Source organism: Micromesistius poutassou (genome assembly GCF_964030765.1).
Source record: "Micromesistius poutassou genome assembly, chromosome: 13".
Classification (NCBI taxonomy): Eukaryota; Metazoa; Chordata; class Actinopteri; order Gadiformes; family Gadidae; genus Micromesistius; species Micromesistius poutassou.
Genome location: NC_140283.1, coordinates 1,236,807 through 1,253,400, shown reverse-complemented (window position 1 = coordinate 1,253,400; position 16,594 = coordinate 1,236,807). Strand labels below are relative to the sequence as shown.

At 49.7% G+C, this 16,594-nt stretch overlaps 1 protein-coding gene across 3 annotated transcripts in view; it reads right to left on the bottom strand.

Annotated features, from left to right (window-relative positions):
- LOC311357407 (ethanolamine kinase 1) overlaps positions 1-16,361 on the bottom strand; it is a 20,996-nt gene extending 4,635 nt beyond the window's left edge. The window contains exons 1-4 of one of the 3 annotated variants that reach the window (XM_084477342.1): positions 16,269-16,361; positions 15,770-15,932; positions 3,905-4,164; positions 2,890-3,030 (exon numbers count right to left, since the gene is read on the bottom strand). In XM_084477342.1, coding sequence (XP_084333468.1) covers positions 2,890-3,030; positions 3,905-4,164; positions 15,770-15,904 — 536 coding nt within the window. In that variant the 5' untranslated portion in view covers positions 15,905-15,932; positions 16,269-16,361. Of the gene's footprint in view, positions 1-2,889; positions 3,031-3,904; positions 4,165-15,769; positions 15,933-16,109 lie in introns of all 3 variants that reach the window. The other 2 variants (XM_084477341.1, XM_084477343.1) reach the window with 2 other exon arrangements.
- Positions 16,362-16,594: the final 233 nt, after the last annotated feature.

The following is a 16,594-nucleotide window of genomic DNA, read 5'->3' as shown; positions in this document are numbered from 1 at the left end:
TACCCAGCGGGAACAAACAGATGTTCCTCTATTATACACACTTGTCTCTGTAATTTAGTGGGCCGTTAGGCCGGCACAATAAAGCAGCCTTTAGGCGGACGTGGAGCCGTTCTCCCAGCGCCGCGGAGCGTCTGACTCCAGCTGCGCGGGGAGCAGGACGGAGCGGACCTGCTCACCCTGGTGAAGCCTGTTCAGATGTCATGGACCTGATGAAAGGACCTGATGCAGACGCTTCCTTTGTGGAGGGGATTAAATCCATCTGTCAGGATTTTAACTCATAATTGAAAAGGGTGAAGCCTAAAACCAGTGAATTCTAGTGATTTTCTAACAATACTACATTGAGTTTCCAAGTAATTGTACACCATTTTTATATTCATATTCTCTTAGGAGTGTAACGAGACGCGGATTCGTACCGACATTTTTCGCTACGGGTCTAACGGTTCGATGCACGTTTCATTTTGGTGCGTACCTAATTTTTTTTTGATATATATATCTTTTTTATATGTTTTTATTGATTATCACCCACTATGGGAGTGTCTTGTCCTGATGTTTTGTGTTGAGGACCACAATGGAAATAAGTCCTGGACTTTTGTTTTGAATTTGTTTGATACAATTGAATAAATCAAAATCAAATCAAATTAATTTTTTTTAATAAAAATACAATTTTAACCCTGTTGGACTGAGGTTCATACCGAATCGTGACTTTTGTGTACGAGTACACCCCTATGTCCTCTATTTTATCTTCATATTGACACTAATAGGGTATCTATCCTACTGGAGGTGGGCCTTTCTAAGAACACATAAATCCTCTTTTTAATCCTCGTTGCACATGTATTATTTATCTTGTACCTTTCATGAGCCATCGCAGAGAGATGAATAAAGACACGATTCCCTTTAAAAGCTTCAGTTCCTCTCACTTAACAAGTCAAAGCGATTGAACGATAAGGAATTAAATGATTTGGATTTGGTGGAAGGGGGATCAGACCTCCGCTATAAAACCTCTGCTCCTCCTCCTCTCCTCTCTCCTCCTAGCCCCTGACTGTGGCTCTCTCCTCCTCTCCTCTCTCCTCCTCTCCTCTCTCCTCCTAGCCCCTGACTGTGGCTCTCTCCTCCTCTCCTCCTCTCCTCTCTCCTCCTCTCCTCTCTCCTCCGTCTGTCAGCCTGTCTCGGTGAAGGGCTCGGTGTAATTAGTGGAGTTTCCTCTTCTCTTGGTTCATCATCAATGCTCCTTATTTACATATGATTTCAAACGCCAGTCGAGCTCAGCACATCTCTCTCTTCCTCCTCCTCCTCCTCTCCTGGTCTAATAGGCTGTGGCGGCGGCAGGCGGGGGCTGCTCCGCGGGGGGCGCTGGGGGGAGAGGAGGTTGCCCCCCCCCCTCCTTTCCTCCGCTTTTCTTTCCTGGTGCGTCTCTCACGACCACTGCTCTGCACCGCCACGCAGCGCAGCTGTTGGAGCCTTTCTTCCCCCCTCTCTCTCTCTCTCTCTATCCGCCTCTCTCTCTCTCTCTCTCTCTCTATCCGACTCTCTCTCTCTCTCTCTCTCTCTCTCTCTCTCTATCCGCCTCTCTCTCTCTCTCTATCCGACTCTCTCTCTCTCTCTCTCTCTCTCTCTCTCTCTCTCTCTCTCTCTCTCTCTCTGCCCAGCGGGGGAGCATGATGCCTCTTCTCCAGGTGCAGCCTCTTCCTGCTCTCTCACCCTCTTCTCTCGCTCTCTCTCTCGCTCTCTCTCCCTCTGTCTCTCTCTCTCTCTTTTTCTGCACCTCTCCTCTGAAGATCATATTGACAACAAGCTTACATGCAGACAGTCTTTAAATGACGACTAACCCATGAAAATGCTTATAACACACACACACACACACACACACACACACACACACGTGCACAAATACACACACTGTCAACACTTTTTCTTTCTCACTCTCTTTCTCTCTCTCTCTCTCTCTTACACACACGCACAAAAACGGAATGACACACAAACAAACAAACACACACACATAACCTCAGTGCACCTTTTGGCCCTGAAAGTCTCACAGTATAGCACCATCTATTGGCCGTGTGCATGTGGTGCATTTCACTCACACATTACTAAATACCTCAAAAATTGTCCAACTAATGAGAGCATATTTTAATTAAAATAGCTCATGGCTTTAATAATTATAACATAGAACAGGTTGAGAGTACATTCCACATGTTGTAGGCACAGACACATGTGGACAGTTGCCATCCTACCTGAGTTGTGTGTGTGTCTCCCGTGGTCCTGATCTAGTCTGCTCTAGAATGAGGGCTTCATTAACAGACCCTTCTAATGGATAACTCACACTGCAGTCTGACCGCCTGGATTGATATTCTTCAACTACACCAACAAACTGGATGAAGCTACATTGAACTGGATCGCGCTGCATTCAGTCACATTCACCTTTGTTTCTTTCCCCTTTGTCCTGATTTGTCTAGAACTAAGTGCTGAGATCAGCATCGCCCCCTCCCATCTGCCGCCATAATGTCTAGAATAGTTCTCTAACCTTAGACCTGTCACCCCTCCTTTATTGATAACACACCGTTGTCAGAAAGGGTAATCCTAGAATAAACGTCTTAGTTTAACCTCCCCCCTCACTCGCCCTCTCTCTTTACCCCATCTCTCCCTCTCTCTCCCTCACTTTCATTGTCTCTCTCTCCCTCTTTCTCTCACTTGTTCATTTCAGATTATTTTCTGAATAGAAAATGTGGCTATTTGTTACACATAACCCTTAATCTGGGTTAAAAGATGAGTTAAGATCAATTCCAAAGACAATCAGGGTAAACACTTGGCCGACTTTTAAAAATAGATTGATTCTTTTTTGCATTTAAAGCTTGTTCACATTGAACATGGCTCTTCTGGTTCCATGCCCACCTTTGGTGATCAGTACCCTCCTGGACGTTGTTCTTGACCAGCGTGAGCAGCTTGGACATCCTGGCCCACAGCAGAGGCTCGGCCGGCGCCCCGCCCGGGGCCTTGATGGAGTGGATCCTCCCCATCTCTGCAGCAATCAGTCTACACAGAGTCCACTGTGAGAGCAACACCAAACCACAGCTCCCTCTCACACCCTTATCGTCTTCTTCCTCTAAACAAACTAAAAAGGGGCATCATTAATAATGAACCTTTGACCCCTTAACCTCTCAACTGTTTATTTAGTTGTTATTTTGGTGCCTCCTGGCCGTTACGTTCAGCTGATTCTTCAGTTTGGGCGAGAAGGAGACTCATGGCTACCTTAGTTCTGGAGCTCATGGTCAGAATTACTATGGAGGGATGAATCACACAGTTAAGATATAGAGAGGACTTCCTCGATCTTAAAGCCTGACCTCAGATCAGGGCCCTGGGTTCATCTTAAAGCCTGACCTCAGATCAGGGCTCTGGGTTCATCTTAAAGCCTGTCCTCTGGGCGTTCATCTTAGATGGCTAAAACATGTGTACCTGTCTCCTTAATAATAGCGTTCAGCTGCAGTTGCTGTAAACACTCCTACCTATTCCCTACCACTGACTATGAACACAGTTCATCCATTACACTGGATGTGTATAAGCCTCTTTATTTTTGTGGAGTGAAAACGATGTGTCTATAACTTTTCAATATAAAAATGAATGAGCTGCAATCATAACTTTTTCCATAAATATAAATAGTCCCTTTAACAATACATTTTCTGAAAGAAGCTGTCAAGAGAATTGGGTTATCAATATTTCAATAGTGGGGTTTTACAATGTATGTACAATAAGAGGAGTATCTCTACATCTCTGTATGTCTCTCCTTCAATTCTCTCTTAGCAATCAGCCACGAACAGGCATGATTTAAATGGGCCTGCTTCCAACGGCCACTGCACTGGTTTCATTCATTTGTTTGGCACTATTAGCAGCACGACGACGTAATGCTAACCTGAATATGGACGGTTGTCTGAGCAACCGGTCCTCCAGCACCTCTCCCCTCACAAACTCGTAGCAGATGCCGTTGTGGAAGCTGCAGAATATCAGAGGACCACAGCGGTGAGCGTGGAGGAGCTGGAACATCTCCACCTCCCGCCGGCGGTCCACGTACAGCTCCGTGTTCCTCCCGTACACGCGCACCAGGACGCAGGCCTCCTGCAGCGAGCCCACGAAGCAGCCCGTCAGCCGGTTGGTGATGCCCTCCGTGAACACCTGGAGGGAGAGGACGCTGCTGTGAGGAGGAACAGGGACTACCACACACACACACATGACAGAGAGATAGACGTAGAAATGGACATTTAAAGCAGAATACATTTAGTAATTGTACAATCCACATTCTTACTGAACTAAACTAAGACACACACTTTGCAGAGATGGAAGGGCCAGCTGGTCTTTCCATACTTGTATGGGGCAGCTGATTCGATATTGCTTCTTTACAAGTTCTAAACACAAATGCAAAAGCAAAGAATTTGAAAGTTGTAGACATTTTATCACATGGAGGCAACCTGCATTCTGAATGGCATTCTGCAAGTTTGTGTAGCAAGGACATCAAATGATTGTATGATGCAGATAAACCTGACACAAATGAAGGAAAAGTATCAAGGTAACTTTTTAATAAGGCTATCCACATTGTATAATAAATGTCAAATTAAAGGTCTGCAGCAGAAATGGTCCATTTCAATGTCAACATCCGTTGATGCCTTCAGTTGTGTTGTGCCTTTTGAATTTGTGTTTTTTCCATTAATATGTTTGAGCTTTTTCGATTTTTGCAGTGTCTCAAAGTGGAAACTGATTTCAGCCACTTGTATCTGTGACCTCATTCTCTTTCAGTCACCAACCAGAGCCCAAGTGAGGAGGAGGACGTAGACCAAAGTTAGGATTTAACACAGCACCTCCAGGAGGAGGCCTTGAACAGGGTCCATTGAGTTGAATGTTGGGACCTTTTCCAAGACGCCCACCACATCTTCCTAGAAGGTTGGACACTGGGAACTGGTGTTAAAGAGCCAGTGAACTAGTATTGAAGAACCAGTGGACCCACTGTTAAAGAACCAGTGAACTGCTGTTAAAGAACCAGTGAACTAGTATTGAAGAACCAGTGGACCCACTGTTAAAGAACCAGTGAACTGCTGTTAAAGAACCAGTGAACTAGTATTGAAGAACCAGTGAACCCACTGTTAAACAGCCAGTGAACTGCTGTTAAAGAACCAGTGAACTGCTGTTAAAGAACCAGTGAACTGCTGTTAAAGAACCAGTGAACTGCTGTTAAAGAACCAGTGAACTGCTGTTAAAGAACCAGTGAACTGCTGTTAAAGAACCAGTGAACTGCTGTTAAAGAACCAGTAAACTGCTGTTAAAGAACCAGTGAACTGCTGTTAAAGAACCAGTAAACTGCTGTTAAAGAACCAGTGAACTGCTGTTAAACAGCCAGTGAACTGCTGTTAAACAGCCAGTGAACTGCTGTTAAACAGCCAGTGAACTAGTATTGTGGCCCCCTGCTTCAGCTGGGATACGAACTCTTAGAGATATTAGGAAGGAGGGGGCCAACCCTGTGGTTATGCCCCACGCCAACTTTGTGAAACTTCTTTAGTACCATTGTTGTGTATGAGCGGTATAATGACGTTGTACATACAATTCACTAGACACTGTAGCGTTATACTATAGGTGTCCGGGTAGCCTAACCCTCACCTGGATGTATTTTGGGACAACTGTATTTTGGGGACATCGTGACACATTGCTGCTTTGGAAGTCTGTCTCAATCCAGAATCATTTACAGGTGGCTTCATACAACAACACTGGCTCCAAGGGATACTGCCTTGATAGAAAGCAAGGCAGCAGGTGGCAGTTGAGACACAGCCTGCCTCACTGAAACGACAGGGAAACCAGCCAAAATCAGGCCTGATATTCCATGATTGTTAGGAGTACAAAAAAACGACACATACAACAGTAGGTCATAACGATATAAAGATAGCTATAAAGATAGACAGATAGATAGATCCATTAAATACAATTCATTTGATGTTGTTGTTTTGTACTCAATAGAATGAGTTGAAACTGTGTGTTTGTGTGTGTGTGTGTGTGTGTGTGTGTGTGTGTGTGTGTGTGTGTGTGTGTGTGTGTGCCTGCCTCTGTATCCGATTAAAACAGCATTCACAACAGTGCAATTTGGATAGATGAATAGATAACAGATACAGATAACTTATGGATGATTAACACTCTGGCTGTGTCCTTGGGTCTCAGGATGTAAAGGCGTGCAGCATCATGTGTGCATCCAGCCTTTCAGAGCATGGAATGCCCTCATATTTGCTCTGGTTGCTGCAAGGCTCAGGGTACAATCTTAACAACAATAGCCAAGCGATAATAGTTTTCCATGGTTATTATTCCTCCGCCGTCACCTTCCCCAAGGCCTTATGTACACCTCAGATGGGACATTGCCCGTGTAAGTGTTTTATCCAGTGCACAAATGAACAAACATGCCTGCCTTGACATCCCATCAAGTATTCATACCGCTATATCAAGGGCCAATGGATACACCTTGGAGCCATTGCAACAATACCATTCTCTCTTTCTCTCTCTCTCGTTGTCTATTATCTCTTACAAAACACCAAAAGTCTTGACATGTGGCTAACCAACAATTTATATCCCTTTGTCCACTGTATCAGTCTGGCATCCAGGAAACACAAGATGACATGTGAACATATTAAATTTATCATACCTGAGGTTAAATGATATCTTTGCATATATATTTTTTCTTTTTTTGTACATTATATATATTTATATATAAATAGATAAATAGATAATTTACTGATTTATATTCTGATTCCAGGGTATATTTTGTATTTGACAGAAAAAATGCATTGTTGGAACAGTCAAAGGGGACAGAATCCTCCACTTTATAGAGTGTGTATGTTGGTGTGTGCGTATAGCTGAACCTTGCCCAGATGCAGAGGTCAGCTCTTCAACAGACTGTCACCTGCAAACATAAACCCTATTTCCTCTATAGATTGGACCTTGTGTTTGCACATGAAGCTGGCACACGGCCCTGTCCAGTGAGGAACACATTTCTAGATTTTTTCAATTCCCAGGCTGCAAGAAAAATGGAAGCCCTAGTTGATCAGTATCTTGCTGAAACGACTTTGTGGAGCGATTCATGTGTTCATCCCTTGCGGTATTAATGCGCTCATCTATATTGAATGCATGCGTGTGGCTGGGAGTTAGGTGTTTATCATTCGTGACAAAGTAATGTGTTCATCCATCGACAAGAGATTCATGTGTTGGTCCATGTTTTACATAACAGTTCTAGATACATTTAAATGATTGTCTTTTCCTAATGACTGATCTTCAAGGAGATGTTAAGTGAGCTGAAGGTGAAGTTAGTTGTTGATTGACTAGCTTGCAAAAGTCCTGTTTGTCTAGCCTGCAGACAGATCCGTCAGCCTTGGGTAGATTCTTAGTTATCTTCAGTTATAGTTTGTTTTTGAATCATGTTAGTTCTGTAGGCTTTATTTTGGCCTGGTGGCCAATAAAGGCAATAAAGATCCCTCAAAGACTTTTGGACTTTTGACTCTGCGCCTGGGTCCGGGTTAACCAAACATTACAGAAGAATCAGCCAGAAACAGACCCAGCAGAAAGAGAACAGATCCTCTCTGCATCCACCAAGAACAACTCTCTTGGCAAGAGGAAGGAATGGCTGCACAAACCCCTGCAGTTCACCAACTGGTAGCTGAGTGTCAGGCCTCCTCCAGAGTAGAGACACGTCCTCGCCAGCTCCACCAAGCAGTTACAAGCGGAGCAGCAGGGCCATTCATAGGTGGGGATCATTTGCTGGTCCTAGCCTATTTCCTCAACATCCGGCTACCACAGCACAAACCTTGTGCTAATTGAACGAGGAGAAAATGGGAGGAATGGGGTCCATCATGCTTTCTGACTTGTCTTAAGCTTTTTCAGGAGAGGACTTCAGGTTCTCTACTTTGAGTGGAGATTCTGGATTTGTCTACGGCTCCGTCGGACTGCGCTGACCTCCATGAGGACTTCAACAAGAGAAGGGCCACCGCTTTGCCCCTACACTACCCATACACCGCCCCCTACACCGGCCCTACAGTGCCCCTACACCGCCCATACACCGCCCCTACAGCACGATTGACCTAATGGCCGGTTCCTGTCCTTCTGGGGGTCGTCTCCACTCCCTCCATCTCCTTCTACGGCTGGAGCAGGTTTCTTCTTTGTGGGAAAGAAGGACCGTACCCTGCATTTCATAGACTATTGATCTCTGAATAACTTAATTCAAGACAGGTTAGGTGGTCACTTTTGTTGAACAGTTTTGATTTTGTTCTTTTATCGCCCTGGAAGCAAGAACATTAAAGCAGATGTGCTCTCACGACAGTTAGGTTTCGTCAAGGGGAATGCCAGTTCATCTCCAGGTTCTGGAGGGCATTTTGCTCCCGGGTCCTGGGTGCGTCCCCAAGCCTTCATTCAGGGCTCCAGCCTCAGTCTAATGGCCAGACTGAGCGGGTAACCCAGGGCCTGGAGACGACAATACGACGTCTGGTGAAATCCAACCTGACAACCTGAAGCTCCAAGCTAGTGTGGGCGTAATATGCTCACAACTCCCTACAGTCTTCATATCCTTTTGAGTGTCAGATTGGCTACCAAGCACCATTATTCCCCAAGCAGGAAGTGGAGGTGGCAGTACCAGCAGAAATGGACTTTGTGCGTCACTGTCTGGAGTTTGGCCAGAGATGCCCCGCTGGGTCCCAGGACTAGACCACCAAGCTGACCGGGGACGTCGGACTTCCATCCCTCTCCAGCCTGGAGACCAGGCTTGCTTTCAGCAAGAGTGCTTCCACTCAGGATGGAGAGCAGCAAGTTGGCGCCATATTTTGTGGGTCCTTTTGAGGTGCTTCCTCAAGTGAATCCTGTTTCGTACAAGTCTACCATCTTCCATACGCCATTCATCCCATGTTACATGTGTCTCAGCTGGGACCAGTGCACTGTCTGCCAATGTCCAGGTTCCTCCACCACCTTGTGAACTTGACAGTTCACCTCTGGGTCTCCCAAATGGAACGGACAAGGGGGGAACGCACTGTTAGCACGGATTGAAATCCTTATTGAAGCCTGCAGGGTTACGTGATAAACATACGGAGGAACGCGGTCGCTGAGCTGCCCCGCCCCAACATTGCATGAGACGTTTAACAGCTAGAATCGCCGCCCACAACCATCATCCAAAATTTGATGTCAACAGACCAAAAATAGTCAGAAAGCCTACAGAAACTATAGATAGTTAATATGACATTATTAATATCACATTATTAAAAATAGACTTGGAGCAATGATTTCCAAACTATTTCTTTGAGAGCATGCTGTTGCAAGTAGTTCCCCGCCCCACCTGCCCACATGGACGGTACGCGCCTGGTATAGAGCAACACTCTAATGGAATTAGTGGGCTAAAGTCAGTCACACCTTGAATTTCTTGCAATTGAGAAATATAAGTTTATCTTTCACTCATATTGTTATGATAAAACATGGCTGTTTATGCTTATGTATTGTAACGAGCTGGGTTAATGTGGTTCTGTTATTATGCGTTCAGCAGTTATGCAAATGTTCACATGTGTTGGGTTATGCACTAATGTTATTGGTAGAGGTTAATGGGGGATCGTCTCGCGAGAGGGGGTGGGGAGGAGGACTACGTGAGGGGGTCCGGAAGGGACGTTTTTGAGTGAGTTTGGTTCGGCTGGATGGACGGCGTGGTCACGGCCAACAGTGACCGGGTTAACTGTTTATCTTCTAATAAAGAGCAGGATTGCAAGCCAGACATCGCCTGTTTATTCAACTCTGCACCACCGTGGGGTGAGCGTTACACTGGTGTCAGAAGTAAAAGCGACGGACTGGTTTTTCTCCGGTGTTCGCCATTAGTCTAGCCGGCCAGCGGACCTACCACGGCGTGCTGCTGTTTGTACTGCCAACGGACATGGCGCACGGGAGCGGAGCACGGCCGAAAGTTAAGGAGGAGGCAGGGAGCTGCAGTTATGCCCGTTCGGTGGGTCTGGCGGCGGAGTTTGAGCGCGCTGCGGAGACCAAGGCCCGCTTGAAGGAGACGGCGAGGCGCATGGCTAACGACGCGGGAATGAGCTCCACCGACCCCCGACAGAGCGGAGGACATGACGGACGCTTCGACGTTGGCGCGTCGGCTCCTCCAAAGCAGGACAGCGGAGAGTATGCGCAGCCTGTGTGGCAAAGGGGCGGTGCCTATACTTGCCGGGCCCCATGTAAAACACCAAAGTACTCCGGTAAGGCAGACTGGCAGGCGTTTCATGCCCAATACGAACTGTTGTCACAAGCTGCAGGCTGGTCGGAGGATGATAAAGCGCTACAGCTGGCGTTATGCCTTACAGACGACGCACTGGCATGCCTGTTACTGCTCAGCCCAGAAGAAAGAAATAATTATGAGGCTCTTGTTGGGGCTCTACAGAGACGTTTTGGACATTGTGAACAGCCCGGTCTCCTACGCTCTGAACTTTCCAACAGACGCAGGCGGCCTGGAGAGCCCCTCCGTGTGTTAGCTAATGACATTGAAACCCTAGCCAGGAGGGCTTATGCCCACATGCCCCCGGCGATACAGACGGAGCTCGCCAGGGACCAGTTCATCCAAGCCATAACCCCCAGCGGGCTGCGCATTCAGACCCAGCTCGCTCATCCCCGCTCCATACAAGAGGCTCTGGAACTGGCTCTAGAGAGGGAGATTGTGGGGGGCGGGACCATGGAAGGCAGCCCTGAAGAGAGTGGTCCTACGGTGAGAACCGCTGCATGCACTGATACAGCCCAAGTAAAGCCTGCATGGGTGGCTGAAATTACCGAACTGATACGGGCTGTGTCCATGCATTCGCCGCAAAGTGCCACACGGCCTCGCCAACGCCCCCTGGTCTGCTGGGGATGCGGACAGCCTGGCCATCTCCTCAGACAGTGCTCCAAGCATTCCAAAGACCAGGGAAACGGCCCGGGGCCCATATAGATGGGACGGTACGGACCCCGGGCATGGTGTCCCATGCAGTTGCCGTGGAGGATGGAGGAGCCCAACAGCACAGACGGGGGAGAGGGGCTCCATTCCCCCCTGAAGCAGACAATACAGAATCCACGATGGTGGTGGGTTGGACTCATTCTGGGAATTTCTGCCATGTTCCCGTCACCATACACGGGACCCCACGTACGGCCCTTGTGGACACGGGCTCCACAGCAACGCTGATGAGGCCAGATATAGTTCCAGTGGGGACACAGTTGGAGCAGACTACGGTGCAGCTGAGGACAGTGACTGGTGAGCTGGCCCCTATGCTTGGTAAGGGGAGGGTGACGTTGAATGTGGGAGGTCTGTCAGTGGATTTTAGAGTATGGGTGGCGCAGGTGCAGGACCCCTGCATACTGGGGCTGGACTTTTTGAGGGCTGCGCGCTGTCTGCTGGACCTAGGGGAGGACACATTGACCTTTCCTGGGGGCCCCACTGTTAAACTGATACCGCCCACCCAGTCCCCAAAGCCACACCCCCTGGTCAGGACAGCCATGGAAACGCACTGCCATGACACAAAAACCCCAGTAGAGAGAATCACCCCCCCTGTTCGCAGCTTCCTGCCACTGGTGCCCCATGCCCCCAGCAACGGTCAGCCCCCCTCTGCACACGCCCATTCATCTTCCCCAGCCCAGCCAGCTACGGTGGGGGAGACGGACAGGTTGTCGGCGGTGAGAGAGATATGGAGACAGAACTGCGACCAATTGGAGCAATGGCAGCAGGAAGAGCTGTGGAAGGTGTTATCTGACTTTACGGACATTTTTGCACTAACAGACAACGAAGTGGGCCTGACACACCTGGTCCAACACGAAATAGACACTGGGGGTGCACGGCCCATCAAGACGCGTCCCCGGCGTCTCCCCATGGCTCACCGTGAGGCTGCGGACAGAGCGGTTGAAGAGATGCAAAGAGATGGCATTATTGAACCGTCAGACAGCCCCTGGGCCTCGGGAGTGGTGATGGTGTCGAAAAAGAGGAGCACCAAGATGAGATTCTGCGTGGACTACAGACCGCTGAACAGTGTGACGAGGAAGGACTCGTATCCGTTACCCAGGATCGATGAGTCACTGGACTTGGTGTCTGGCTCTTCCTGGTTCTCTTCACTCGACCTGCGAAGCGGGTACTGGCAGGTGCCCCTCAGCCCTGAAGCAAGACAAAAGACTGCCTTCTGTACGGACAGGGGGTTGTGGCAGTTCCGGGTTCTCAGTTTCGGCCTGTGCAACGCCCCAGCCACCTTTGAAAGACTCATGGACAGGGTGCTGGCTGGCATCCCCCGTCAGAGATGTCTGGTGTATTTGGATGACATCCTGGCCCATGGGAGCTCGTTCCAAACAGCCCTGGAGTCGCTGAGGCTGGTGCTGCAGAGAGTGGCGGCGGCGGGCCTGAAATTACACCCGAATAAGTGCCGCTTCATGAGGAAGGAGGTGGAGTTTTTGGGTCACAGACTGGGAGGAGAGGGCATCAGCACACTGGAGGAGAAAGTGCATGCAGTGAGAGACTGGCCCACACCCACTGACCAACGACAGCTGAAGAGCTTCCTCGGCCTGGCCTCATATTACAGGAAGTTTGTGCGAGGTTTCTCCTGCACAGCCGCCCCCCTGCACCACCTGCTGCAGAAGGGCAGGGAATTCGCCTGGACGCCACAGTGCCAACAAGCCTTCAATTCCCTCCAGAAGGCACTGACGGAGGCCCCCATCCTCACCCCCCCGGACCCCGGGTTGCGGTTTACTCTGGACACGGATGCCAGCGACGTGGGCATGGGTGCAGTGCTGGCTCAGGCGGGGCCAGAGGGGGAGAGAGTGGTGGCGTATTTCAGCAAAACCTTCAACAAGGCTGAGCGCCGCTACTGCGTCACACGCCGAGAGCTCCTCGCCATGGTGGCGGCGATAAAGCACTTCAAGTACTACCTGTGTGGCCGGCCCTTCACTGTCAGGACAGATCATTCGGCACTGCAGTGGCTGATGTCCTTCAAGGAACCGGAGGGCCAAGTCGCACGCTGGATTGAAACGCTGCAGTCCTATGTCTTCACAGTGGTACACAGGGCCGGAGCCAGCCATGCCAATGCCGATGCCTTGTCCCGCCGCCCCTGCGCACTGGGAGGGTGCCAGTACTGTGAGCGGAGAGAAGCACGTGAGAGAGAGCTCCGTATCGAGGAGGAGACATGTCCCATGCACGAGGGGGCCGGACCAGTCTGCCGCGGAACGCAGATGGTTGACGTGGCCGAGTGGCAGACACAACAGGAGCGGGACATGGACATACGACCGGTGCGACAGTGGGTTGAGGCAGGTCAGAGACCACCCTGGGAGGAGGTGACTGGGTGCTCCACTGCTACGAAAGGCATGTGGACTAGGTTTGAGGCGCTGAGAGTAAGGGATGGAGTACTGCAGAGAGCCTGGAAGGAGCCTGCTACGGGAGAAGAAAGGTGGCAGGTGGTAGTCCCCAGTTCACTGAGAGACGCTGTGCTGAGAGCATCCCATGGGACCGCAGGAGCGGGGCACTTTGGAGTAGCAAAAACACTCCGCCGGCTTCGTCAGGGGTTTTACTGGGGGCGGGTCCGAAGGGACGTAGAGGACTTTTGCCGCCGCTGCGACCTCTGCGCGGCCTACAAGGGCCCCCCAGATCAGTCCCGCGCACAACTACAACAACAGGCGGTGGGGGCTCCCATGGAAAGAGTAGCTGTGGACGTCATGGGCCCATTTCCCCGCACGGACACAGGCAACAGATACGTTTTGGTCGCCATGGATTATTTCACAAAATGGCCTGAGGCGTATGCAATACCAGATCAGGAAGCAGAGACGGTGGTTGACGCTCTGGTAGAGGGCATGTTCAGCAGGTTCGGGGTGGCAGAAACCATCCACAGTGACCAAGGGAGGAATTTCGAGTCGCGGGTCTTTGCTGCCATGTGTGAGCGCACGGGCATGCATAAGACCCGGACCACAGCCCTGCACCCCCAGAGCGACGGCCTCGTCGAGAGGTTCAATAGGACCCTGGGAAAGCAGCTGGCAATCCTCACCGCGGAACATCAACGGGACTGGGACACGCACCTGCCCTTCGTCCTCATGGCCTACAGGTCTGCTGTTCAGGAGTCCACCTCATGCACGCCTGCCCTCCTCATGTTGGGGAGGGAGCTACGGACGCCGGTGGAGGTGGCCTTTGGCAAGCCCCCTGACACCCCTGCTGTTCCTCCGGGGAGAGAGTATGCCAGGAGACTCCAGGATCGGATGGAGTCCGCCCATAACTTTGCCCGAGACCAGCTGGAGAAAGCGGGCATGAAACAGAAAAGGAACTACGACATAAGGTCGAAGGGAAGACACTTCCAAGCTGGAGAGCTGGTGTGGGTGTACCGCCCCCGCAGGAAGAAGGGAAGGTGCCCCAAGTTGGACTGTCATTGGGAGGGGCCTTGTCAGGTGGTGGAGCGGCTGGGTGAAGTAGTGTACCGGGTCCAGCTGCCAGGAAAGAGGAAGAAGGTTGCGCTCCACAGAGACAGGTTGGCCCCGTACAGAGGGGACTCCCTCCCTTCCCCAAGCCCGGAGTCCCGGGCGCCCGCCAGGAGGGGTGACGGCTCAACCTCTGCGCGCGGCTACACAGGGGCACACGAGCCCTATCGAAGCCCCATTTCCCCTGCACATACTTCCCCAGAGACAGTGACTGACCCCCCTGTTCACATCCCTCCTTTCCCCTTCCCATCACAGACACCTTCCACTGCACAGGGGCGTTGCCCCACCCACCGGGCAGAAGAGCCTGCGTCCCCCACGCGGCCGCGGAGACAGGGACGTCGGCCGGCCCGTTTCAGAGACTTTGTGTAGTCCCTCGGGACGAGGGACTTTGTTGGGGGGGAGCTGTGTAACGAGCTGGGTTAATGTGGTTCTGTTATTATGCGTTCAGCAGTTATGCAAATGTTCACATGTGTTGGGTTATGCACTAATGTTATTGGTAGAGGTTAATGGGGGATCGTCTCGCGAGAGGGGGTGGGGAGGAGGACTACGTGAGGGGGTCCGGAAGGGACGTTTTTGAGTGAGTTTGGTTCGGCTGGATGGACGGCGTGGTCACGGCCAACAGTGACCGGGTTAACTGTTTATCTTCTAATAAAGAGCAGGATTGCAAGCCAGACATCGCCTGTTTATTCAACTCTGCACCACCGTGGGGTGAGCGTTACAGTATATATATATGGGGCTCGGGGGGGCTCGCCCGGGGTGTAATTCCATGTAGGACCACTACTGCGTCCTCCCGTGGATTTTTAGGGAGATTCTTAGTTCTTTCAGCTGTATTTTGAATCTTGTTGGTTCTATAGGGTTTGTTTTGGCCTGCTGTCTATTAGGCAATAAAGATCCCTGAAAGTTGTTTGGACTCTGTCTCTCTCTCTGCGCCTGGCTCCTGGCTAACCAAACATTACAACAATGTGTAAACAGTAATCTATAGATGCCACTTTCTTCCTGTTTGGGTTTAAATGCCCAAAATCGTGTAACAAATGTAAGTGGTAAGTCAAATTGAAAATGTAAGTATATATGCAATTTATGTGCAATCTGAAGTAAACCACTGATTCACCATAGATAGGCCGACACAGGAAGGGACAGACACATGGACAGACATATAGACAGACACAGGGATAGAAAATAGCTAAGACTGACGGGGAAAGACAATCAGACATAGGGACAGACAGACGGATAGATCGATTAATTTAATGATTTCTTGATTAATACATAGAGCATTGTTTTTTACAATCATTACATTACATGTTATGAAGAAATTGAAACTTCCACTTACCTTCATCTGAATGTCTTTAGTCTTCCACTGTGGACGTAGTCTTTTAAGAAGTTCCAGGATTCCAAGCCTTGGGTTCTCCTCGTCCACATGGATGTCCAGGTGAAGGAGAGCTCCCCCAGCAGCAGCACAATCCATGGTAGTAACAGCACTGGTGTCTCGGAGGCTATAGAAATAAACACAGCATTTTAGAATGTCAACGATCTGTCAAAGGCAAAGTCTTTAGGTATGTTTAGCTCTAGACACAGATGAGAGGTCTGCAGATCTCAAATGCCATAAATATTGTCATTCATAGTGGGAGACACCTTAAAGTGACCATCTAAGCGTTGCACTTAAGCCTAACCTAAATTGATGAAAGCAGGTACCATCCACGAGAATGGTCCATTTGTTCAAAAGTCTTTCTTCATTTTGGTAGCAGTGGGTGAAATCCAGCAAGAGATAGCAACAGTATATAATCTATAATCAGTGCAACTGCATCAAGCATGCTAGCAAATGGACTCACCTATTGAGTAGCTGATGAAGAGAAGCAGCAGCGGGACGCCTCCTGAGGGGCAGTGCTCCCTGAGGACCCCCTCCCGTCCTACAGCGTACCCGCCTAGTGGTTTTTGGTGGGGAAAATGGTGGGTTACACATTAACCAGCCAGGATCTCTGGGGGCAAAGGCGTTCAGATGGTCAGTCATTGGCAGTGTCTATCTACTCAGCTGCCTTTCAGAGCACTGAACAAGCTAGGTGGACATGCATGTTTACCAGTATGGCACAAACCTTTAAGGTCATCTCACCTCCTTAGACCTGTAGAATCCCTCACTGGATCTCTACACTGTTGGCTA